This window comes from Bactrocera dorsalis, chromosome 4, assembly GCF_023373825.1.
Source record: "Bactrocera dorsalis isolate Fly_Bdor chromosome 4, ASM2337382v1, whole genome shotgun sequence".
NCBI classification, from domain to species: domain Eukaryota; kingdom Metazoa; phylum Arthropoda; class Insecta; order Diptera; family Tephritidae; genus Bactrocera; species Bactrocera dorsalis.
Genome location: NC_064306.1, coordinates 20,696,539 through 20,722,719, shown reverse-complemented (window position 1 = coordinate 20,722,719; position 26,181 = coordinate 20,696,539). Strand labels below are relative to the sequence as shown.

The following is a 26,181-nucleotide window of genomic DNA, read 5'->3' as shown; positions in this document are numbered from 1 at the left end:
AATTGAGAGAGGTTGTTTTTCTAATAATGGTGGATTTTTGTGCTTAGAATGAATAAAACGGGGCGAAAACTCGCCCTAGACCCCCTATAACTAAAAATCCGAATGCACCTGATAGTACTATAATAGTAGTACAAATTGTTAGGCTATGCCCGAACTTAGCCCTTCCTTAGTTGCTTCTATTTACAGTAGTCCACTAATGAGGACATATATACTATTAGTAAACGTGCTATTGAATAAAATAAAAAGCACTTATCTGTTTGTTATTTGTTTATATGTTCAATTTCAAACAAAATAAACATAATACAAACCAAAACTCATTTACTCAATTAAATGTTTTTGGGATTCTGGTTAGAAATTCCAATTTATTTGAACTCGTAATATACACTTTTACGATATACCACAAAAAAACACTTTCTCTGACACATGTTCATAACAGACGTATGTTTTCTAAATTTCTGTGTTTATCAATAGCTAATTCCTATTTGGGTTCTTCATGTACTAATTTGATAACAAATTTCTTAACAGCATCTAATATATCTTATGAACCTACATATTTAATTTGTTTTGCAGATGAAATTATTATTATTATGCTCTTGCAATCTGTTGCTACAGAGTATAATAGTTTTGTTCAACCAAAGTTTGTTTTTGAAAAAGTGGGCGTGGTCTTGCCATTTAACAAGTTTAATCTACAACAATCAAATTTGCTGAGTACAAATATTATAAGAAATTCTACCGACAGTGTGAAAATGGATGAAATCGAAGGATGATCCCGCACACTCCTTATATAATAGTACTTTTAAAAACTACTAAAAGCGCAATAAATCAGTAACTATGTAAATACTATGTGACATTAAATTTTACCACCGAAATGGTATGAGAGAGAAAATTTGACAACGGGCGTGGTACGCCCACTTTTAGATGAAATCAAATATCTCGGGACCCTACCAACCGATCTCGCCAAAATTTAGTACGTGGCATTCTTGGATTTGCCTTTAACGAAGGAAAATTTTAAAATAACGCGAATTTCGGCGTTAGTGAACTCCATGTCTACTCGTCTATAACTGTTGAAAGCAATATACAAAATAATTATGCATAGCGTCGTTTTGTTGGTTATGTCAAGACCTTTCAAAGATGTATAGTATTGCCAGATACGAGCTCTGTAGCCCTTTATACATAGCCGCGAAATTCAAAAGACAAAATGGCGGAAGGGAGATATTTTCCGATCTAATATATAAGTGAAATTAAGAGATAATCCTTCTCTTAAGATGGTATGTCTGTATGACAAAAATGGGTTGAATAGGTCCAATAATTATCTTATCCCTCATATAATTAATATAACGATTTTCGAACTAGTATACCTGAGCAAAGTCAAAATTAATGGAATCAGCACGTCCTTTTCTCTGCTCCAATATAGTTCTGAATATGATTTTCGTCTTTCCATCTATTTTTAAAGCCATTGTCTGTTCAAAATGTGTGATATTTTAATGAAACTAAATAGACAAGTTTGCTTAAAAATTATGTCTTAGCACTGAATTAAAATAAAATTACTCTATAGCTAATTTTCCTAATATAATGGATTCCGATCCTTTGGTCGACTCAATATATTAAATTTAGCCTCTTTTCACATGAATACATACATATATATATATCTCTTTTGAAAGTGGTTTTAATATAATCTTAGCTGAGGCGAACTAAAATGGCCTTCAATATATGTATGTAAGTCAAGAAGGTATAAAATTTAATTCTTTCCCAACATTTTTTGCCAGTACCTGAAGGAAATTCCAAGGCTTTGAATCTTGCAAGTTGCGAGAATATAAAATGTTTGGCTACACCCGAACTTAGCTCTTCCTTATTTTATTTAATGATTGTGCAGAAATACCTTGGTAATTTTATGCTTCCAGTAATTTCATGTATCACAGTTTTTCCAATGCCATTATATAACGGTTGTTTTGATAAAGTTTCGGCACTTTTTCCATATTGGTATGAGTACACCACACTCGCGGTGATTTTACACAGGCGTTGATTTCATCAGACCACTTTGAACGTGGAATAACTGTGAAGTATCTGGCTAAAATCACATAAAAGGAGTAACAGAGTGACATCAAATAGTTCGTTGTCGTTTTTTATATTCTTAAATATGCAATCCAATACCTAAAGCGAATGTTTATGTGTCATAGTGGACTCCTCGCAAATGATAAATTTACATTATTTCAGCATTGTGGCCATGAACGATTGTTTTTTTATGTTGCACACTGCCGAAACTGCCAGCATAAAGCGGTCGTAAATTATTTTTTGTTCATAATTTATTAATTTTTTTCGATTAAAACATTATAAGATACCGTGTCAGTGCGATATATAGCACGATTAAGCACTGTTTCGTTCGTGACAAATACGGATATAGCTAAATGGATAACTATTGGAACCCGTTCATGAATTTAAAAACCCAGGAAACGCCAGGCAGCTTTATTAGATCTGATATATCGGCCAATTTGTTAATTCGTTATTTTAATATTTTCACTTATTAGTGGAATATTTGCATTACTTTAATTATACACTTATAAATGTATTTAATGCTCTTCACCGAATTGCAAAACTCAACATTAAAATGAATTATTGAATGATGTATTCAGCAGGGGTGACTACGGTACCACTCAACGATTGACAATGCCAATATCTGAGTTATTGATATTTTTAATGAATGATTGACTGTCATTATTGGTATTTCTTTTTCGACGTTATACCAGTATTGTATATCCGTCAACATGTGTGACCGTATTGTTGGGAAAGTTTTTAGGGAAACGCTTTCTGTCTACCAAGAGAGTGATGAACGATTCAGATCCCCGTATGGGCCATGAATCATTTTGTCAGTAACTCATCAGTAGATTGGAATTTTTGCAGGAACTGTCGACATCTTCATGACGTATTTTGTCTATGAACCAAATACAAATGTACATAATCTTCGCGATAAAAATTAGGGGTTAATAGTATTGCACTGGATATGTTCATATAACAGTGTACATTTTAAAATGCTGAATCATAAAAAATAAAAACAAAAAATTTGAGGTGAAACACTATTCAAATTTAAGGGTATAAAAAATTCATGCTGGCCAATTATCAGATCTACCCGATAAACACATCAAAATCAATGCAGCGAGTTTCAGAGGAGTTTTGCAGCAAACACCGTGACACGAGAATTTTGTATAGTATATTAGATAACTCACACGCTGGCCGATGTATTCGGCTAAGGTTTGTTAGAATAAAATAATATTATTAGTAATATTATATTTAAATTAAAAAAAAAAACATTATATTTGGAGTCCGGTTTCATTTATTTTCACTCTGTCGAAACAATATCGAAATAACTTAAGCTGAGCAAATTTGTGTGGTATATGGTAGCTTGAATAGTAAAATAAACTTATTAGAAGTCCAATCCTAATTTTTAATAATTTTCAACCCTTATTATTGCAATCTCCTGAACCAAATTCCGGTGTTATATCTTCTTTGTGCATTTTATAGGTTTTCGATTGATGGGGTTTTGTGGCCCCATCTGCGAGCTCGTCCTTACTTTTTTGCCAAGGAACACACATGTACAAATCTTCATTAATTCAGTTTGCCTCTTCATCCTGCTCTTTTATATATGTATATATATTGTATATAACAAACAACCGTTAAGTGAACAAAACTATTATATATAATAAATATTGATGTAGAAATTTTAGACACACCTTCAAAAATCAATGTATGCATATATTGTATTAAAATTAATATTCCTTTATTTATAGCTGCCCAGAAAAAATGATAAAGAAAGTAAAAAATTCCAAGGGAAAGACTCAATTGAACGTCCCAATTGGTCCAACGGGTTAGAATTTCTCATGTCATGCATATCAATGTCTGTTGGACTTGGGAATGTATGGCGATTTCCTTTTACAGCTTACGAAAATGGTGGAGGAGCGTTTTTGATTCCATATATAATCGTTCTCTTCATAATAGGTAAGCTTCCATAAAAATAATATAATAACTACTAAAGTGGTATTTTCTTTTAAGGAAAGCCAATGTATTATCTCGAAATGATTTTGGGCCAGTTTTCAAGTAAAGGTTCGGTGAAGATTTGGAGCATTTGCCCCTCTTTCGTAGGTATGTATTTACACTAATAACAACTTTCACACTGATTTTATATAATTAGGTTACTTTATTTGTAGGCATAGGGTATGGTCAAGCGTTCGCTACAATTTGCATTATCACTTACTACTCATCTCTTCTGGCATTGACATTATATTACCTGATAGTTTCTTGTCAATCGGTACTTCCGTGGACATATTGTAGACCCGAATGGGGTAACAATTGTATCAATTCCAACCCAATTGGAGATGGGAGAGAAAACAGTATTGAAAATCCGGCAATGCAGCTACAAAGCAGTTCTGAGCTCTACTTCTTGTAAGTTTTGAAACAAGCGCCCCAATTATATATTGTTTAATACTTTTTAATTAATCAACAACATATAACATATGCAACCATTACATTAAGTGTATATACATGTTTTATTTATTATGTTTCTTTACAAACTACAGAAAAGAAGTTATAAAAGAAAAGGAAAACATTGAGGATGGACTAGGAATGCCAGAATGGAAATTAACTGTAACACTTTTTGTCTCGTGGATTGTAATTTTCTTGGTCATCATGAGAGGCGTAAAAAGTTCCGGCAAAGCGGCTTATTTTTTGGCATTGTTTCCTTACGTAATACTCGTGGCATTACTAGTGCGTGCAGTTACACTGGAGGGAGCGGTAAAAGGAATAATGTTTTTCCTAGAACCAAATTGGCATGAACTACTTAATCCAAAGGTATGATATTTATATTCTATTCTGTGCATATGCACGATCATATTTATAAAACGGTTCAATGAAATTAGGAAATTAGGATAGGAATCAGTATGTTGGAAAAAAAATAAATCCCTGAAAGTGCATACCATTAATTTGAATATCAAATGAATATATTGTAATACACCCAACTCTTTTTTTACACGGTTTTATTTACACGGATTTGAAGTTACACGGTTGAAAAAAAAAATTTGTAAAAATTTTTTAATCATATACGGTTTTAAAATCACTGTCTTTTAATCACTTGTATGTTTGTTTGTTGAAAAATCCCTATCCCTTCAAACAAAAATAGTATTATGCAGCACTATATTCGAATATCCATATTTGGGATATAATAAGAACATTACACAACACTACGAAATGAATAGTTTGGTAATCAGGAATAAAGGGATGTCCAACTTATTCCAGTATGAGAGCGCTTCAAAATTAGCGTTTTTTATAACATTTTCCATTATGGCCAGATTGAACAAAATAATCATTTTTAGGCATTTAAATTAAAACACCCAACACTTAGTAAGAATAAAAATTACTATATAATGGTTATTTATTATATGGAGAAACTATTTAAATCTTTTTAAAGTATATTAGAACAACTAACGACCTCAGTCTATACCGACGGGTCCAAAATGGACTGCGGAGTGGGCACGGCGGTATTCTCCGCTGATCTGGGCATATCTCTCTCTATACGTCTACCGAACTCGGCTAGCATCTTCCAAGCAGAACTAGGCATAAAAAAAGCCTGCGAAGATTTATTGGAAAACCACAAGAATATAAATAAATCAACTATATTTACGGATAGCCAGGCGGCGCCCCTGGCTTTGTCTTCACCCATGACAAATTCCAGCTCACAACTGCAAGAGAGCACTAAGCTCAATAAAAGACAAGCTCCAACTAAACTTGATCTGGGTTCCCGGCCACAGGAACATTTTCGGTAACGAAAAAGCAGATGAGTTGGCAAAGGCAGGAGCTTTCCTCAACGAATCCGAGGCGGAGCTAATACCAAGCCCGCTAGGATCGATCAAAGGAGAGATCAATAGACAATTTCAACAAGTTGCAAATAACAGATGGAAAAACATTACAAAATGCATCATAACTAAACAATTATGGCCAATATATGACAGGAAAAGAACCAACGACTTATTAAATAGGTCAAGAAAAAGTATTTACAGAATAACAGCTACCACAACGGGGCACTGGCCATTTGGGGAACATGCGTCCAAAATGGGTATGCCCTACAACGACATCTGCCGTGGCTGCGGAGTAGCAGGGAACAAGGAAACAATCTTCCACTTTCTCTGCGAATGCCCAGCTCTAGCACAGATCCGACACAAAGCACTCGGAATCCACCAAGCACCAAACCTTGAATGGATTTCCACCAAAAGCATATCGGACATAAGTAGTTTCATCGAAACCTCAAAATGGTTTGAGAGAGAAGGTGAAACGTAATAGCAGACACAGGAGGTTTCTACGAATAGTGTATCAAAATGGCACATCAGTGCTAATTGAGCCCGATAGGGCTGCACTCCTACCTACCTACCTATTATAACAAGTGACTTTTGACCTTTCAATAACCAATAAAAGGACTTAAGCATGTTGGATCTCAATCAATAAATGTTTTTCATCATTTTCCATTGAAAATAATACTATGATGCTTCAAATTACAAAACGTTTAATCAAATACCTTTAAGCTTCACAAATTTATTTAATTTTCATTGTTTAACATGTTTTATACATAAGTGGTCTTGAACGATGCAACATATCCCTCCGTTTACATATTTTTTTGGTAAGATTTCAATCTGGCCATCGCTCGTTTCCAACTGCTAAACGTCAAAACCTCCTAAACTCGATCAACTGTCAAAGTTCAGTAGGTTTTGACGTTTAGCAAATCTCTTTATCTCTGTTGGTAATGCTTTTCAGCTCGTCGTTCGAACTTGTTGTTCGCTTCGTTCTATATAAAATAAAGATTTCAACATTGCTTTTACCATTCTTGGCGCCACATTTTACCTACACATTTTGTTCGTATGATATTTACCTAAAATAATGCTTAACTCAAGTTTTTAAAGTTTATTAGCTCGCAATATTTTATCAATTGTTCGTGCTATCAATTAGATTAAATCATTTTTAACCTTAATAAGTGAAAAAATATATTTTATCTTTAAAATTTTAGTTAAGCTTTAAAAATATAATTTTTTCCCTTACTACAGTTAGCAAAAATGTCCAAATTTTCACAGATTCGTAAAAGGCAAGCCATTTCTTTGGAAATAAAATTAAAAATTTTAGACTGCCTAGCAAGAGGTGAAGGTTCAACATCTGTGGGCAAGGCTTTTGGCTTAAACGAAGCTACTATCAGGACCATTAAGAAAAATGAGAATGAAATACGGAAATCTGTCATAAGTTCATCAAAACATAGTTCCAAAACATCGTCATACATTAGAGATGAGCTGTTAGTAAAAATGGAAAAATGTGTAGTGTTTTGGATTGAGGATTTGGTTCAAAAGAGAATACCTGTAGATGGAAATATTATAAAGCAGAAGTCACTACGAATTTATAAGCAACTGCAGATATCGGAGCCATCAACAAGTCGTCAAGATAAGAGAAAGGAATTTTCTGCTAGTGATGGATGGCTAACAGGATTTCTTAAAAGAAACGCATTCCATAATTTAAAAATTAAAGGAGAAATCGCATCAGCAGATGAAAAGGCAGCTAAAACCTTTCCAGCAGAACTAGCCAAAATAATTACAGATGGGGGCTATGTCCCCGACCAAATTTTCAATTTCGATGAAACGGGTTTGTTCTGAAAAAATGCTTTCCAAAACTTTTATAGCAAAATCCGAAAAAAATGCTAGTGGTTTTAAAGTTGCTAAAGATCGGGTAACATTTTTATTGTGTAGCAACGCTTCTGGTGACAAAATTTTAAAGCCCCTTTTAATTAACCGATCATTAAGGCGACGTGCTTTAAGAGGAAAAAACATTAAGATTTGCCAGTTCATTGGAGGGCGAATAAAAAGGCTTGGATGACAGCAGGTCTATTTACGGAATGGTTTGAAGAATGCTTTGTTCCTGAAGTTAAAATGTATATGAAACAGCAATGTCTTGATTTTAAAGTTCTTTTGCTAATAGATAATGCGCCAAGTCATCCCGTTTTAGAGCATCCAAATGTTCAAGTAATATTTTTGCCACCTAATACCACTTCCTTGATTCAACCATTAGATCAGGGTATAATTGATGCATGGAAAAAATATTCTATTTTGGATTGCATTACATATGCTTCAATGGCCAAAGAAAAGTTAAGGGTATCAACATTAAATTCCTGTTGGAAAGCACTTTGGCCAGAATGCGTAAAGAGTGGTACCTCAGTGCCGCAAGCATCGGTGGAGATTTCTCAAATTATAGCCTTGGCACACGAAATCGGAGGAGAAGGATTTGAAGACCTACAAATTGAAGAAGTCGACGAATTAATGATAGATAAACCTCTAGACCAGTGTTTCCCAAAGTGGGCGATAACGCCCCCTTGTGGGCGCTGCAGGTGTCAAGGGGGGCGGTAAGAGACCCAGAAAGAAAATGGGGGCGTTGTGTAGAGGCCTGGGGGGTTATTTGTAATTTTATTTAGCTAGGAGGCCTCTTAGACAACGACTACATGAGCTCTCGACTCTCAACAACAACTTGTGAACATCAACTAATATGAATTAAAAGATTGCTCAAACTCGGTTCTATATTTCTCTCCGCGTAGTTCATATATCTGTCCTATTTTATTGAATATAGAAAAAATGAAAATCATGTCAATCGGTCGCTCCGTTTCATAACGGGGCATCTCGACAGGATAGAATTTATAGAATACTAACTGTCAAACGTATTGCTATTGCCATTGCCAAATCTGTATGTGGGCATTTGCTATCATAATACTCGTATAATCATTTGCGCAAAGGTGTAGGGTAAGTAGGTTCGAGCTGATGTAGCGCATGCTTTGAGCTCTTGAAAATTTTATTTTATCACTTGCGAAATGACGTCGGGTAGTTAGCTGATGTAGCGTACGTTTTGAGCTTCTGAATCTTTTATATGGAAAATAAAAAAAGAATCTTTATCCTTTCTTACAAATGTATTTCTGGGGAAAATAAGAAAATGAGAAAGATCCCTTTTACAAATGTATTTCTGGAAAAAATGAGATAATACGAAAAGGAGAAAGATTCTTTTTTTACAAAAGTATTTCTAGGAAAAATAAGAATTAATATTTTTGGACTACTATAAACAATGTAATATTTATTTTATATTCATTTGTGGTTTTGCGCGCAATAAATGAGCATTACTTACGCTTCCTTTACACTACTCGCGAAGTTAAACGTATTTCTCAAAGCAAAACAATGTCGGAAGTAAAAAAGAAGAGACGGCAATACTGTGCGGAATACATTAAATTCGGATTCATTGAAAATCCTCGCTTTTTTGTGTCTTCTATGTCTAAAAACATTTTCGAATGAAGCAATGAAGCCTTCAAGACTGCAAGATCATTTGAATAAAATGCATCCAGATAAGAGAGACAAAAATGTAGCATATTTTCAAGACCTAGAGAAATAGCATAATACTCAGCCAAGTGTAGCAAAACTATTTTCGGCGGCTGCTTTGTTAATTGCTCAAAAAGTCAGACCACATAACATCGGAGAAGAGTTAATATTGCCAGCAATAAATTAAGTAATAACTACCGTGCTTCATAAACCGGCCGCAGATATTATCCGAAAAATTCCTTTGAGTAATAATTCTGTGCAAAGACGAATTGATGAATTGGCTGAAAACATTGCAGAATCATTGTGCGACCACCTGAGGACAAGCCAATTCTCAATTCTGCTCGATGAGTCCACTTTACCAACTAATGAAGCATTGTTGTCTTATGTGAGGTTTATTAAAGATGAGAAAATGTGTGAAGAACTATTATTTGCTAGAAATTTAGAGACCGATACAAAAGGCGAAACCATATTCAATATATTGGAAAAGTTTTGCGACGAGAAAGAGATTCCTTTGAAAAATATTATTTATTTCAATTGTTACGGATGGCGCTCCGGCTATGATAGGGTGCCATACAGGCTTAATAGCGCACTTAAAAAATAAAATTCCAGATGTCCTTGGTGTACATTGCGTTATTCATAGACAACAGTTAATTGCTAGAAACTTAAGTGAAAAACTATTTCAATCACTGCAATGTGTCATCAAATCAGTCAATAAAATCCGCAACAGCTCTTTGAATGATAGATTATTTCATCAGCTTTGTGTTACTAATGACGAGGATTTCAATCGTTTGTTGTTTCATACTGAAGTTCGTTGGCTATCAAGAGGCAATTGTCTGACTCGATTCTATAACCTGTTTCACTCTGTTATAGAGTTCTTGGAAACTAAAGATACAGAAGACAAGCTCATAACATCAAAGAATGATATAGCTTACATGGCAGACCTGTATAAATTGTTCAACGACATGAATCTCCAACTGCAAAGCGATAAACTAAATTTAATTAAAACTAAAAACGTCGTTGCTGCTTTCACAGCCAAACTGCTTCTACACAAAAAGAATCTGGGCAGACGTGAGTTTCACAATTTTCCGAATTTATCAGTATCATGCAGTAACGACGAATTGTTTGCCTACTGCCAACATTTGGAAAACCTCCACATTGACTTCACCGAACGATACCAGGACATTTTGAACTTGGAAATACCAGACTGGGTGTTGGATCCGTTTTCAAATGTCAACACAGCAATGTCACCTCCGTTGGAAGAAGAACTTATAGAATTGACAACAAACGAGGAAATAAAAATCAAGTTCAAAAATGGTTACCAAGAATTTTGGCTACAAAAACCGATCTCGCAATTGTACCCTGGATTGTGGTCAATCGTTCAACGATTCTTGATAGCATTCCCATCGTCATATTTGTGTGAACGTGGATTTAGTGCTGTGACAACACTGCTTACTAAAAATAGAAATCGTTTGCTTGTTACCGAACGTGGCGACTTGCGACTGTTCTTAAGTAAATTGGAACCTGATTTTAACAAACTTATTAAACAGCATCAGATTCATCCTTTACATTAGTTTTTATATATGCATCGATTATTGTAGTTTTATTTTTAATAAAAAATTCTCTGTTTTAATACTGTAAAGTTGTGTTTCAATAATTATTCTTATTGGCAGGTGGAGCTCGTAAGAGTTATCTTGAGACCTAAGCGCCGTTGTATGTTACCTACTGCGCTCAGGTTTCAAGTTGCTGGTTATAGTAAAAGTTTCGTTTAGAATTCTCCGTTAATATACAAATATAGGTCACAATAATTAATTAATTTACTTTGAAGTTATTGTGGTTTTTAACCAGGTGAAAAAATGGGGGCGTTAAAAAAATATTTATTCTCAAAGTGGGCAGTAGTCAAAATAAGTTTGGGAACCACTGCTCTAAATGATGATTGTCTGATTGAATTAATAACAGATGACGGCAAAACAGAGAACAATAATAGCGATAATAACGAGGAGACCGAAATACAAAACTACTATTACTCAACTAACTGCTAATTTAATTGATATCGGTCTAGCATTTAGTAAAAGTATGGTGAATTATTTCTTAGAAAATGAATTCAAATATGGAACGTGCCCTGAAATTCGAACGAGATATTAATAATTGTACTGCTGGGTATAAAGAGTTGTATAAAGAACTTAAAAAACCAAAAATTCAACTTTCTATAAAAGATTTTTTGATAAAAAAGTCGACGGCGCAAGACCTTTCGGAAAGTAGTCCGACAGTTCAAAACTCCATTACCGGACGAAAGTCACCGTTGGATAATTTGATGGATATCTCCAGTGATGATACCGACTTTAGTACAGTTCGTCGCAAACAATTGCGCTTGTTATCAAGTAGTGACGAATAATTACGAGTATGTAGCTAAATATGTAAAAATTTTTTCTTTCTTTCTATTCTAATTTTTCTGTTCTTAATTTTGGGTTAACAGATTTTTTTTTGTTTTTTGCTTAATCTACCAATTTTTCACCTGTATGAATTATGTATTTTAAGTTTTAATGCTCAATAAAATATAATTTGTATGCATATCTGAAACTTTATAGTTTTCAACATTTTTTTACACGGTTTTTCGAAGTAAATATAGTTTTTCATTTCATCTTACACGGTTTTCAGATGACATGGAACGTATCCCACCTTTTACTATAGGAAATGCCTCTTTTTTTACACGGATTTCTGAGGAACGTATCTACTTTGTAAAAAAAGAGTTGGGTGTATATACTATACATTAAGGTGGGCCAAAAATAGTTTTTTTTTCTTAGTTACCATGAAAATCTCATCCAACATGACAAAAACCAAGTTCTGGTAAGACCTGAGCTCTTAATATTAATATTAAGAGGTGCCTCATCGATATTTTCGATTTCCCATATATGTATGTACATACATAAATAACACAGGAAATTTTGTTTTTGTTTTGTTTGGATTTTTAATGTACACAAACAAATAATTGGTAAGCGAGAATCAACACTTATTCTAATAGGAAATTTACCGATCTACCAAAAGGGTTTAGAACATTTTTTGGATGAGTCAACTCATTCAAAGTTATTCGTAGTCCAACAGAAAATTATAAAAAATTATTTCCACAATTTTTCATCTTATATTATAAATTAATGGCTAATAAACATAACAAATCATATTTTTCGTAAAACTTATCGAGTGTTTAGCGATGTAACCATAGAATTTTCACAAAACATCGATAATTGTTTAACAAAATCAATTTTTTAAGTACTTAATTCTCGTAAAATAATTGATTTCTCGGAATTATGTATATATTATAAGAATCGATTCTTAATCAACTTCGACTACTGAATATCGATTCCGAAAAATCGATTATTTTACGAGAAAACTCGTTTCTCGAGTAGAATCGGAATCGAGTTTACCATACCTACTGGCAGCCAAAAAAATGATTATTTTTCCATGTTATTTAAATGGAAAATAGAAAATTTGAAACAGACACCTCTTAATATTAATATTAAGAGCTCATCTTTTGAGTGACTTTTTTCACATTTTCGAAAGTTTTTAGCCAGTTTTTCAGTTGAAAAAAAGGTTGCCTTAGAATGACACACCCTAATGTATATGTATATAATGGATACGTACATATGCTAAGTTTCATCAAGATATAATGTTCTGTGCGTAATGTTGTTGAGAGTATAAAAAACCTTAAAACCAAGCAGCTGAAAGCAGACCTAACGTCTCCTAAAACTATGCAGCTAAAAGCAACAACTTTCCATGCTTTCGTTTGAATAACAAATTTATTCAACACACATTCTTAAAGAAAGTGAAAGAGAAAAGACAGCGTAGAGCTAAATAATAAATATGGTTTGAAAGGCTAAAAAGCTTTAAAAGATTCATATAAAAAAGGATAAACAGATGTAACCGAACATTTTTTACTCTTGCAATTTTCAAGGATTAAAGGAAGGGAAATACCTTAAGAAGCAAGACGTCAACCAGAGGATTGGAATCCGAGCAAATTTATATTTACATAAATAATAATAATTTTATATATTTTTGGCATTAAACTATAATATATTCAATATGTTCAGTTAGTTTGAAGATTTTATATTAGGGATATAGGAGACAGTATTGACCCAATTTTATATATACTTTTCCAATCTTACATGTAATTAAAAGACCATAAGGTAACATAATCCCTCAAGGTTTCATTAAGGCTCCTCACGTACAATCACGTACGTGGAGTAAAGTCAGCCGGGTGTTCGAAAATGTTATCCATTCTAGACACAAAGATATACCGTTATATATTCGGTATAAAGTCACCCGGAAGTTCGAAAATCTTTATATTAGGTATATGAGGGCTAAGGGAAGTATTGACCAGAATCAACCCGTTTTTAACACACAGCTATACTACTATCAGGAAAAGATTCTCTTTGAATTTCAAATATACACATATCTCACACATTGACCTATATTTTCAGTAAAAATTCAACTATAGCACTGGGTTCACATATTTAGTACCTAAGGTCTTGAACAGTTATGGTTCGATTTACTCAAGAAGTATGTGTGGCACTTGAAATGTGTTGCTACAGAATGTAATAGTTTTGTTTATTTAATTATTGCACGTAACTAAGCGAGATAGATATAGGGTTAAGTATATAGTTATAAATGATCAAAATGACGAGATGAGTTGAAAGCCGGGTGACTGTCTGTCTGTCCACTCGCCCGTCCGTGCAAGCTGTAACTTGAGCAAAAATTGAGATATCTTGAAGAAACTTGGTGTTCCTTGGTACAAATAAAAATGATTTCGCCCACAAAACGCCATTACCCGAAAACCAATAAAGTGCAATAAATTAATATATATAATTCCAATTTGGCACAGAGGATCACAGTAGCAAGGGATAACTGGCGAAATATTTTTTGAGAGAGTGCGTAGCCCCGCCCTCTAATAAGTTTTATACACATACGAGTATCTCTCAAATAGCTTAATATACAGCAACAAAACTCTCCCAATTTTACCTACAAAATGGTATGACAAGCCTTTAATAGAGTAAATACATATCTTCCGACCGACCGTACTGATTTCAACGAAAGTCGATTTATGATGACATTCCCGTATTACAGTGTGAAAATAAGTGTAATCGGAATACAACCACGTCTACTTCCATGCAACACAATTTTAAATACCGTTTGAAGTAATTAATATAACGGAGTAAAACTTTGATTCAATAATGCTTTTGAAGTATACCACCTTATGGCCAAAAATAGCAAAGCTGTTCAAGCACGTGGGTACCGAATATGTGGACCCCAGAGCCTTAGTTGTCTTTTCACCGAAAATATTACTACGAGGGCTGCTATATATATTTCTGGCCTAATAATACAAATATGAATATTTATCAACGAAAATGTTTTTTTTTTTTTCTCGTTTGATTTGGCTCGTCTTGGAAGACCCACACGGTCGATTGCTGTTTTGTTTCGGGCTCATACGCATAGATCCATGATTCGTCACCTGCGACGATCTTATAAACGTCTTTTGAAACACCGCGATCGAGAACCAACCTTCTTTACGGCCAGGTGTTCATGCAATATCGAATGTATGCTGGTGGGAGAAATGCATAGGCATGCCTCTATCTGAAGGTATGTTACATGACGGTCTTGCATTATCAGTTCACGTACGTCATCGATGTTTTCTGGCATAACGGCTGTTTTTGGACGACTTTCACGGAATTCGTCCTTGAGCGAGCGTCAGCCACGATTAAATTCGTTGTACCAGTTTTTCACAATGCTATAGGATGGTGCTTCATAGCCATACAAAGATTTTAGTTCATCGATGCACTCTTGTCGTGATAATCCACGTCGAAAGTTGTGAAAAATGATCGCACGAAAATGTTCACGAGTTAATTCCATTTTTTGGCCTAGATGAATTTTTTAATTCCCTGTAAATAAAACAATTCACGATTAAATGGCAAAACGTTCTGAGTGATGTTATGCTAAAAAATGTCAAAATTTCCAATGGAAATGTCAGATTGCACCTGGCAACACTTAGTGTTGCCTAGTCCAGAAATATATACATATAGCAGCCTATGTATAGTATCTCTGATTATCAAAAACGGTTTAAATTGGATCAATACTTCTGTTATACCTCATATGCCTAAAGATTTTTTAACGTTGGACTGTATACCGCATATATCGGCCAATATGTGAGTTATCTTAATTAATTGAGAATTTCACCCTGAAAACTCGCCCTAGACTCCATATAACTAACAAGCCAAAGTACATGAAAGTATTACCCCGGCTTTAATCAAGGCAAGTTGCAAGAGTATGAAATGTTCGGCTATGCTCAAAATTAGCACCTTAAGGTACATATGTACATATTTCACTGGCTTTGATTCTTGTAAATTGCAAGAGTATGAAACGTTCGGTAATACACAAAATTAGCACTCCTTTACTTTTTTAAACAATACTTATTATGTTATTAGGACAATCATTGCCGTATTTTTCTAACGACAGGGATTGGGTTGGACGACTATACATACAAATACCATAGTTTACCTACTATATTCGTTCAGGAGAATACAGTTATATATTTTTATGTCGCTTACGTTATACTCGTATACATACTATTTTGTAGCTAATTTGTTACTACAATGTATCTGATCTCTTATGATCTAAATCCGATCTAATAAACATAGTTTCCATTTTGTGGACGATGTTTATTGCATCCGTTCATGCAGTAGTCTGAATTTTACAGAAATTACTTACCTCTTGGGTAAAGTTTACAAAAGTATGCCATTAAACTGTAATAAGAGTGATGTATTTAATGATGATAATTTTATTTGACTCGTTTTATATAGAAGTTGCCGAAATATTTTAATTATTACGTATATTATAAGTTTCATATAAATATATTGTGCAGGTGTGGAAGGAGGCTGTGGTACAATGCTTTTTCTCTCTGGCAGTTGGACTTGGTCCCATAGTTATGTTTTCTTCTTATAATCATTTCAATCACTGCATTTACAGGTAAGCTAGAAAGTAGTCATTTAAATTTATAATTGTACTTGTAACTTTTTTTGGTGACACAGACACCCAATGGAACTATAACAAAATAATCAAGAGTATGGTAAAAACTATACCATTTCATTCCATTCCATTCACAATTTCGTCGAAAAATTAAGTTCAACCCTTTCGCTACATTTTTCACCTGAATGTATATATTTAATCGGCTGTTATTCTTGCAAGTTGCAAGAGTATAAAATGTCCCGTTACAATCGAACTTATCCCTTCCTTACTTATTAAGAATGTTTTAGTTTCAGTGTGGAGGATGGAGTCATGTGTAGAAGTTCACGCAGCTCACAACTTCCGGCGTTTGACCAAGTATCCTCTGGGTAAACTAAGAACATCCGTTTAAAGGCGAGCTAAATTGAGAAGGTGAAACAGCCACTCCACAGGGTTGTGCGCTGGGTTTGGGACCTGCCATATAAAAAGCACCCTCAATGAAAAACCAACAACAGCCTCGGATGAGAACCTCCCTTTTGATGACGACCATGACAAACGAAATAAGGACTACGAATTGAGGGCATGCACCTGGAATGTCCGGTTACTTAATTGGGAAAGTGCCGCTGCCCAGCTGGTTGATGTCCTCGTGAAAATAAAGGCTGACATCACCGCCGTCCAAGAAATGCGATGGACAGAACAAGGACAGAAACGAGTAGGTCCTTGTGGCATTTACTACAGTGACCATATAAAGGAGCGCAAGTTTTGTGTGGGATTCGTGATGGGAGAGAGACTCCGTCGCCGAGTACAATCATTCACTCCGGTGAATGAACGTCTTGCCACAATTCGCATCAAAGCGAGGTTCTTCAACATATCGCTGATTTGCGCCCACGCCCCGACGGAAGAGAAGGACGATGTCCTGGCTGTCTACGGATCGAAAAACTACCAACCAGATCGATCATGATGTGATAGACGGAAGACACGTCTCCAGTGCTTTAGATGTGCGTGCGCTCTGAGGTCTTAACAACGACTCGGACCACTATCTTGTTGCAGCCAAGATACGCACCCGCCTCTGTGCAGCAAAAAACGCACTCCAACAAACACAAGGAAGGTTCGACGTCAAGAAGCTGCAATCACAGCAGACAGCCGAACCATTTTCTACTCGGCTTGCACTCCTGCTCTCTGAGAGCACTCGTCAACAACTCGGTATAAGGGAACACAGTTTTCACGGCATTTCAAACTCCTTACATACCGAAACCATTGGTTTTCGGAAAGTGCAAAAGAACAGAAAAAGAAAGGGGCCGAAATGCGTGATTACGAAGAGCTTGATAAGCTGGCCGACAGGGCTAATGCTCGAAAATTCTATGAAATAATGCGCCAACTACCGTGGGATTAGCCTTCTCAACATCGCTTATAAGGTTCTAACTAGCGTATTGTGTGAAAGATTAAAGCCCACCGTCAACAAGCTGATTGGACCTTATCAGTGTGGCTTTAGGCCTGGCAAATCAATAGCCGACCAGATATTCACCATGCGCCAAATTTTGGAAAAGACCCGTGAAATGAGAATCGACACACACCACCTCTTCGTCGACTTCAAAGCTGCTTTTGACAGCACGAAAAGGAGCTGCCTTTATGCCGCGATGTCTGAATTTGGTATCTCCGCAAAACTAATACGACTGTGTAAGCTGACGTTGAGCAATATCCAAAGCTCCATCAGAATCGGGAAGGACCTCTCCGAACCGTTCGATACCAAACGAGGTTTCAGACAAGGCGATTGCCTATCGTGCGACTTCTTCAACCTGCTTCTGGAGAAAATAGTTCGAGCTGCAGAACTAAATAGAGAAGGTACCATCTTCTATAAGAGTGTACAACTGCTGGGGTATGCCGATGATATTGATATCATCGGCCTCAACAACCGTGCCGTTAGTTCTGCTTTCTCCAGACTGGACAAGGAAGCAAAGCTGTACGAGATATACGATGACATTGACATAGTTCCGCGAATTAAAAGACAGCGGCTACGCTGGCTAGGTCATGTTGTCCGGATAAATGAAAACACTCCAGCTCTGAAAGTATTCTTCGCAGTACCCGCCGCGGGAAGCAGAGGAAGAGGAAGACCTCCATTCCGTTGGAAGGACCAAGTGAAGAAGGACCTGACTTCGCTTGGAAAATCCAATTGGCGCCTCGTAGCGAAAAGAAGTAACGACTGGCGCGCTGTTGTTAACTCGGCTGTAATCGCGAAGCGGTGTCTACGCCAGTAAAGAAGAAGAATATCCCCATTTCTTTCTCTGATCAGATTATAATTAAATTGACCGATTCATTTTATTGTCTAACATACGATCACCAATATATATGGTGACTTTACATGGATGTTTAAAAATTCCGATATTTGTTATTTTGGGACAGATTTCCATCCAATTTCAATAATTTTAGGAGGAACCGATGCACCATTCTTAGAGAAAAGTACCCAACTACTTAAGATAGCATACATACAACCCCCTAACTTAGCCGAACTTAGCCCTTCCATACTTGTTTAAACTATATTTATTATGATTGTGAGAACAGAGGGGATATACGAACAGTTATATGATGAAGATATAAATACCTACATATATTATGAATTATATTTTCAGGGATGCTATGATAGTTACAACATTAGATACCTTTACAAGTTTACTGGCTGGTGTATCTATTTTTGGAATTCTTGGAAATTTGGCTCATAACCTTCAAATTACTGACATCAAAGAGGTCGTCAAAAGTGGTACTGGTCTTGCCTTCATTTCATATCCGGATGCCATTGCAAAATTTCAAGCAGTTCCACAGATTTTTGCCATACTTTTCTTTTTCATGCTGTTTGTATTGGGGGTTGGATCCATTGTGGCGCTACACTGTACAATTGTCACTATAATATGCGATCAATTTAAATCACTTCGATACTGGAAAGTAGCACTGGTGACATGTGTATGTGGATTTCTCGCGAGCATAATATACGTTACACCGGTAGTGAATATTGATCACTAGATATTTATGTAATAATAATATATATTTATATTATTTTTCGCTTTCAGGGAGGTCAATGGATATTAAATTTAGTGGACTTTTATGGAGGAACTTTTGTTATTTTTGGCCTAGCGATTTTAGAAACGATCAGTATTTCATGGATATATGGTAAGCTTACCAAAGTCTAGATACTCGTATACACATAAGTATGAGAGCAATTTGCTATTCCGTTGATTTCCATTAAGATGTGAAATAAGATTGTATATAACTATTATAAACGAAAAAAAGGCAATTTTGATTTACAAAAAATTGAAAAAGTAGTCAAAAGGATTGACATGTGCAAATTTTAGGATGGATAGGATGAGTTAAATGTTGACGTTAGGCTTGTCACCTCACTTCTTTAGATAAAACTGCCATTAATCGGAAACCTGCAACTTGTCATAACTAAGCTGCAAATTAAGCTATAGAACTGTAATTTTACAACGAATCGAAATCTTTAGAAAGTGGGAGCATGACGAATCTTTTCAACTCTTCTTGAGAACATGTGAAAATGGAAGAAATCAGATTGTAGCCCCGCTCGCTTTTTTCTTCTGATAATGGTGTGTCTGTATAACAAAAGACCTTAGTTAGCACCCATATGCTTAATACAATTATTTTCGAACTGCCGGTTTACTTTATACCACATAAGTATTTATATTGGCAAATATATAAGATAGGTGAAAACTTACCCTAAGCCCCATATAACTAATATCAGAATTTTCAAACATCCGGTTGACATTACTCCTTGTGTATTGGTGTTGTTATGGGAGGTACCTTATTAAAACTAAGGGAGCATTGTGTTCTGTTACAAGTATGTTGTATTGCCAAAAATATTTAAATCGGTCAATACTAGCCTAATCTGTCATATATATAAAATATAATATTTAAAATTTTTCTGATTGTCCTTTTATCAGTTAATATGTAAGACATCGTAGCAAAATTAACTGAACGTATAATATTGAATATACTATACATCAATGCCCAAAACACTTGAATTTAGTCTCCGAATTACCCCCACTCCCATATGTTACATACTATACTAATTTTTGTTATTCTAAAAAACATTATGCCAAATATGTCGTTTATTGTATATACAAATATATGAAAAGATAGCTTGAAAAGATGTACTCAAATGTATCTCAGCAGTCTCAAGTACGAATGAATATATCGGGATAAAACTTTGCACGAATAATGCCTTCAAAGTATGCTTTATGACTAAAAATTGTTCAAATCGAAGAAATATGTGGACCACAATACCTATAGTTGACTTTTGACAGAAAATATCGGTCAATGTGTGAGATATATGCGTAGTTACCTCTTCTACTCTTCAAATAGAATGACGCTTTATTTCTAATAATGGTTTGTCTGCGGCTTCGACAAACACCGACAGCGGCACTCGTGTGCGCAAAGTTTTGAATTCAAACCGTCGACTAAGTATTCGTTTAATTGCCAAGATGTTAAATTTATTAAAACCTGTGGTTCATGACATTGTGATGGAGCACTTGATCATGGGAAAGGTGTGCGCGAAGATGTTCCCAAAAATGCTCACTGATGACCAGTGCGGCGAGTGGAAGTGTACCAAGAAAATTTGAACATGTGTGAAATTAGAATGCCTTCCGTGACGCCTTTCAATGTATCGACACAGAAGGAGCCTATTTTGAAAGTTTTTAAAGAATTGTAACGATTGGTTTAATACATTTTTTTAAACGACTCAGTCCTATTACTTTCCAGCCGAAACGCTATAAATAACTCCTAAGTGAACTCTTTTACTTGTAGCTACATGTTGAAACAGCATAAAAATGTTGCGAAAAAATTAATTCATTATCGAATGTAGCGGTGACAGGATTGCAATCATATTTGGTTTATTCTTAACATATATTATAGGTCGTAGATTTAGTCTCTTAACTATATTTTAATTCATATCCAAGACATAGGTACTAAAATAGCATAGTTTCCTCAACTTACTAAATTTAATATATAGTTTGTATTTCTACTGCTTTGATCCTTGCTAGAGTAAGAAATGTTCAAATTCACCCGAACTTAGGTCTTTCTTACTTGTTTATTATAGCTATAATTAGATATTAAAAGAAACAAATACATATGCTTCCATATATTGAATATAAAAACCACATACTTATTTTAAGTGTTTCACTATTTCATTATGGCTTTACGAATTGCAATACTTTTTTTAGGAATAAACAATTTTTGTGAAGATGTTCAATTCATGACGACGCGTGAAGTGTCCTTTTACTGGCGGGTGTGTTGGGCAGTTCTTACTCCATTGTCAATGATCGTGATTTTTGTATACTCGTTGTCATCCATAGAGCCTCTGACTTATAGTGCCAAGCTGTATCCAGACGCTGCAAATGGTAAGGCTAATTCAAAGTCCTCCTAACATACTGAACCGACTTTAGTAAAATATATCCAAACATCTCCACTTTAATCCGACATAAAGATAGGATAGTTTTTATCTCAATTATGTGAATGTCAAAATAATTCAATTACAAAAATATATGTATCTTAATACAAGTAGTATCTTTTTCTAATAATATACTATATATGCTTAAAAATTAAAATCTTTTCTGTCGTCCGATCATCACACTTAAGCTACTTAATAAAAGGTCGTGAAATACTCATTTTGCAGGTTAATGAAAATATAGAAAATTTACAAAACCTGTGAAAAAAATTTCTATACATAAGGACATTTTCAAAATTAAAAAGAGAAAAATAATAAATAATTATAATTTTCAGTAAAATACCGAGTAGAAAATTCATTATTTTTTCCATTGACAACTTTGTATAGATTTATATGCCTTCGATTGTTATACAGGCAATAACACTATCGACTTTATTCCCAAATAATATTATCGCTGTGTGTAATATTTTATACTTTTTCATTATTTATACGTATGTATGTATGTATGTACATATATGCTTATAGGAACAAAAATTATTTGATTTATATTTTGTTTGATTTCAAAAACTAGTGCATCAGGCAAAGCGACGTATTATACTTACATATGTATGTATGTATGTACTATATGTCTTTGGTAGGTAGATACCGTAGTCTAAAATTGAATTACATATGCGATAAACAGGATGTCCAGAAGTAATTTCTGAAAGTAATGCATAGTCAAGGGAAAATTTACATACACTGTTCGATTTTGCGATTTTGGCAAATCTGCTATGAAAATGAGTAATATCATTATTTAAATATTCATTCAATAGTTAGGACATTTGTGTAGTTCAAAAATTGTTAAAATCACTATGAAAGGGTCTTCATATAGCTAAGTATTTGGATCCTCCACGGCAAATTTAATGTTACAACGATGCAAGCTCTGGTAACTGGACGGCCACACATGCCATTAACAGTTCGAAATACTCAATAAATATACCCTGCAAACCATGAGCGGGTAAAAAACCAGATAATCAGTGGGTAACATGGTGGTAAACGTGGGGATAAACATACAGAGTGTGTCTTAGACCGAGCGAATATCCTACCGTCTTTTCCCTTCACACGCACGTATACATGTGATCATACATCTCTGTTGCGCTCATTCAGCAGAGTTATATAAAAAAGTGTATCTGTCCTGCTCTAATATCCCCAATCGACGGCTGATGCAGGGTTGCATTTTTTATTAATTCCTACTTTAAAAATTTATTAAAATTTCAAAGAAAACTTTTTAATTTTTAAATTATTAATTTTATTGCTTTTAATAGATATTTACATTTATACAATATATTTAATTAACAATAATAATTTCATCTGAAAAAAGATTAATTAAAGAAAGGATTATTAATAGCTGAAAATAAAAGAGTCGAAAAGGATTGTAAAAGACAAATACCTGAAAATAAAGTAAAGGCAATAAAACCTGAAAATAAATAATAATTACATTGAATTTGTAATATCTAAAAGAAAAAGAAAGATTAATTGTATAAAATGATAATAATATCTGAAAGAAAAGATTAATATTATCTGAAAAAATAAAATATATTAAATACAAATAGAATTTACTCTGAAAGAAAAGATTAATTGAATAAAAATAGTCATAAAACCGCAAAAGAAAGAATAATTAAATAAAAATAATAATGACATCTGAAAGAAAAGATAAATATTATTTGATCATTTAAAATATTGTATAAAACAAACATTAGTTTTCACATATTATACTGGATTGTGCAGGCCACTTTAAACGCATAAAATACATACTTATGTATGTATGTATTTATTTTTGCGTATTATCTTGGACTGCGCAGTCCAATTTCAAAGTACACACACTTTTTCACATACTTACAATTGATATTTGCCGCTTCTGATGATATAGCTGCTGCTGCTACTTCCAATTCAGTTCTGATTTCCAATGCTTTAAAAATAAATGAAGTAATTATTTATTTTCAAAATATTCAAAAATCACATAAAATTCATTTACTTACCTTCTTGTCGTACGAGCCTGCTTTACGATGGTTCGATCACGAATGACATGCGTCTTTCAATCTTTTTTTTTATTACCCTTTTTGGGATTTTCTATTGTCACTATTGACAATTATGTTTTCTCCTTAGCACTCATTCAAATAAAACAAGAACTGAAACAAACTTTTTTTCATCGCATTTAGGTAAACAAAAAATAACCCGAAAATGTACGTTGGTGTTAGTGTATAGAAAAAAAATGTGTAGTTGTATTGGAATATTTGTCACAAGCAGGTAGCTGTGGTTGGCAGGTTATCAACCTTTTTATACTAACACACTCATAATTATCGAACTGATATGAATTTTTGTGGGAGTGTATTTAAACAGTGTATTTTTGTACCTAAAATGTATAAAATCAGGTGAAAACTAGCCCAAGCCCCTAAATATTTAACAAAGCATATGCACCTGATGGTATTTCCGCGGCTACTATCTTACGAATTTGCAAGAGTGTGGAATTTTCGGTTATCCCCGAACTTAGCCTTTCCTTACTTATTTTACATGATTCCATTTGAACTGCCGAAGCTAAATTTATTGCAATTCGGCAGTTTTTAACAGGTTTGGGCACGATTTTTTGAAACAAAATATGTTAAAAAAAATGTCCAACCTAATCGTTTTTTTTTGAATGAGTAGCATCTAATGAGTTGCCAAACTATTACAAAATAAAAAAAAAAAACACATTAAAATAGGGCATTACACCATCAACATCCGCATCACTTTTTAAATAACATATCAGTAGCCGGACATCTCCCATAACCACAAAAATTTCATGAACGCAATGTGTTCATTATTATTTTCATACAAAAGCAATTCTTATAACCGGAAATTATTTCTTTCCTATGGCCGGATACGGACACTATTTTGGTAATATTTCGTTCCAATTATCTCTGATAAATGGAAAAGATTTCATAAAATTTGGGAAGAAAATTGTGTCCAATGTATACTTTTTTTAAATTTCTTATGAATTTTTTGTATTTTAAAACAGTTCTTTTTAAGAACAATATGTAATATTATATAATCACAGCAAAAAAAATGTGTTGGGCTGGTGTCGTCTGGCTCGTGGTCGTTCAACGGAAACTAATGGTGTCATTCATTCACTCCTGGTGACATTGGCTTCCAATTATTAGTTCCATAGTAATACAGTTCTGAGTTGCAGCTTCTGACTTTAAGAATACATTTTAAACACTCGTTTTTGCCACGCCCCCATATATGGACTTACCCGGACAAAAACACTACGACGGTAAGTGTCCGGTTATGAGGAATTTCACATTTTTAAATTTAACTTGCACTTGCACGTATGGCCACAAAAGAAAGTTCGAACTCGAAAATTTTCGGTAGAAATACGTATTCTGGCAACTAATTTGTAGCCGCAGTTTAAAGGCACATAATTTGTGTTCCATGTCTTGTTTTATAAACATACAAACATACTAGGGGGCCGGTACGTGCTGCGCTTCGTACAAAGTGAAATAATAAAATTCTTTTATTTTAACATCAAATTCATTTATTCAAACAAAAAAATATTTTAGTACTTGCTAGCTATTTTAAAACTTAATTGTAATCGTTTGAATAAAAATGGCATATCAGTTGAAATCATAGTGATACGCAGAGTCAAAAAACTTGTCGTTTTGATTTAGCAGTTAAGAACAAAGCTGCAATCAAATTTGGCAACAACTTTTTCACTGCCAACAGGAACAGGTTGCAAGAGGTTGTATAATAATTTTTTAGCACCAAAAAATGTCAATTGAAATGTCGAATTGCATTGTTGAAAATGACTCAAAGCTTCGACGTTTGAGATGTCGCAAAAATTAATGAATAAATTGTTAATGCTGGCAATCTCAGTTTGCCATTAGCATAACACATCCCAGTCGCTTCACCTTGAAAGTTAGCCGGATCACAATGTGGACAAATTGCGTACATACCATAACCAATCTGATTATTGTAATTTAAAACAGCACGTTCGCTGATTTCGTGCAAACTTCACATAAACCATCTGCCAAATAGTCCAAACAAATACTTATTCATTTAACAACAAAGCCTAAACATTTGGTTTGAATAGTTGGGCCCATTCTTAAGTTATAAAATTACAACGAAAAGTGGCATTACCTTTTATATACTATACATATGTATGTATGTATATAGATTGGACCATAGAACCTTCTGTAAAAACAATCGTCTTAATCCAGAAAAAACCATTGTTAATAACTAAATAAAGTTTCTTTAATACTTTACCGAGATAAAAAGAACTAATATCAAATGAAAATATTTTCATTCTAATTTTTATATAATTTTTAATTGTACTTACATATTTAATCAAAAATATGTTTG

At 34.2% G+C, this 26,181-nt stretch overlaps 1 protein-coding gene across 2 annotated transcripts in view; it reads left to right on the top strand.

Annotated features, from left to right (window-relative positions):
- LOC105233043 (sodium-dependent nutrient amino acid transporter 1) overlaps positions 1-26,181 on the top strand; it is a 50,726-nt gene that overhangs the window by 22,483 nt on the left and 2,062 nt on the right. The window contains exons 2-9 of one of the 2 annotated variants that reach the window (XM_011214984.4): positions 3,783-3,990; positions 4,045-4,134; positions 4,200-4,434; positions 4,569-4,839; positions 16,279-16,382; positions 18,986-19,352; positions 19,421-19,520; positions 21,584-21,760. In XM_011214984.4, coding sequence (XP_011213286.2) covers positions 3,783-3,990; positions 4,045-4,134; positions 4,200-4,434; positions 4,569-4,839; positions 16,279-16,382; positions 18,986-19,352; positions 19,421-19,520; positions 21,584-21,760 — 1,552 coding nt within the window. The remainder of the gene's footprint in view (positions 1-3,782; positions 3,991-4,044; positions 4,135-4,199; positions 4,435-4,568; positions 4,840-16,278; positions 16,383-18,985; positions 19,353-19,420; positions 19,521-21,583; positions 21,761-26,181) is intronic. The other variant, XM_049454807.1, reaches the window with a different exon arrangement.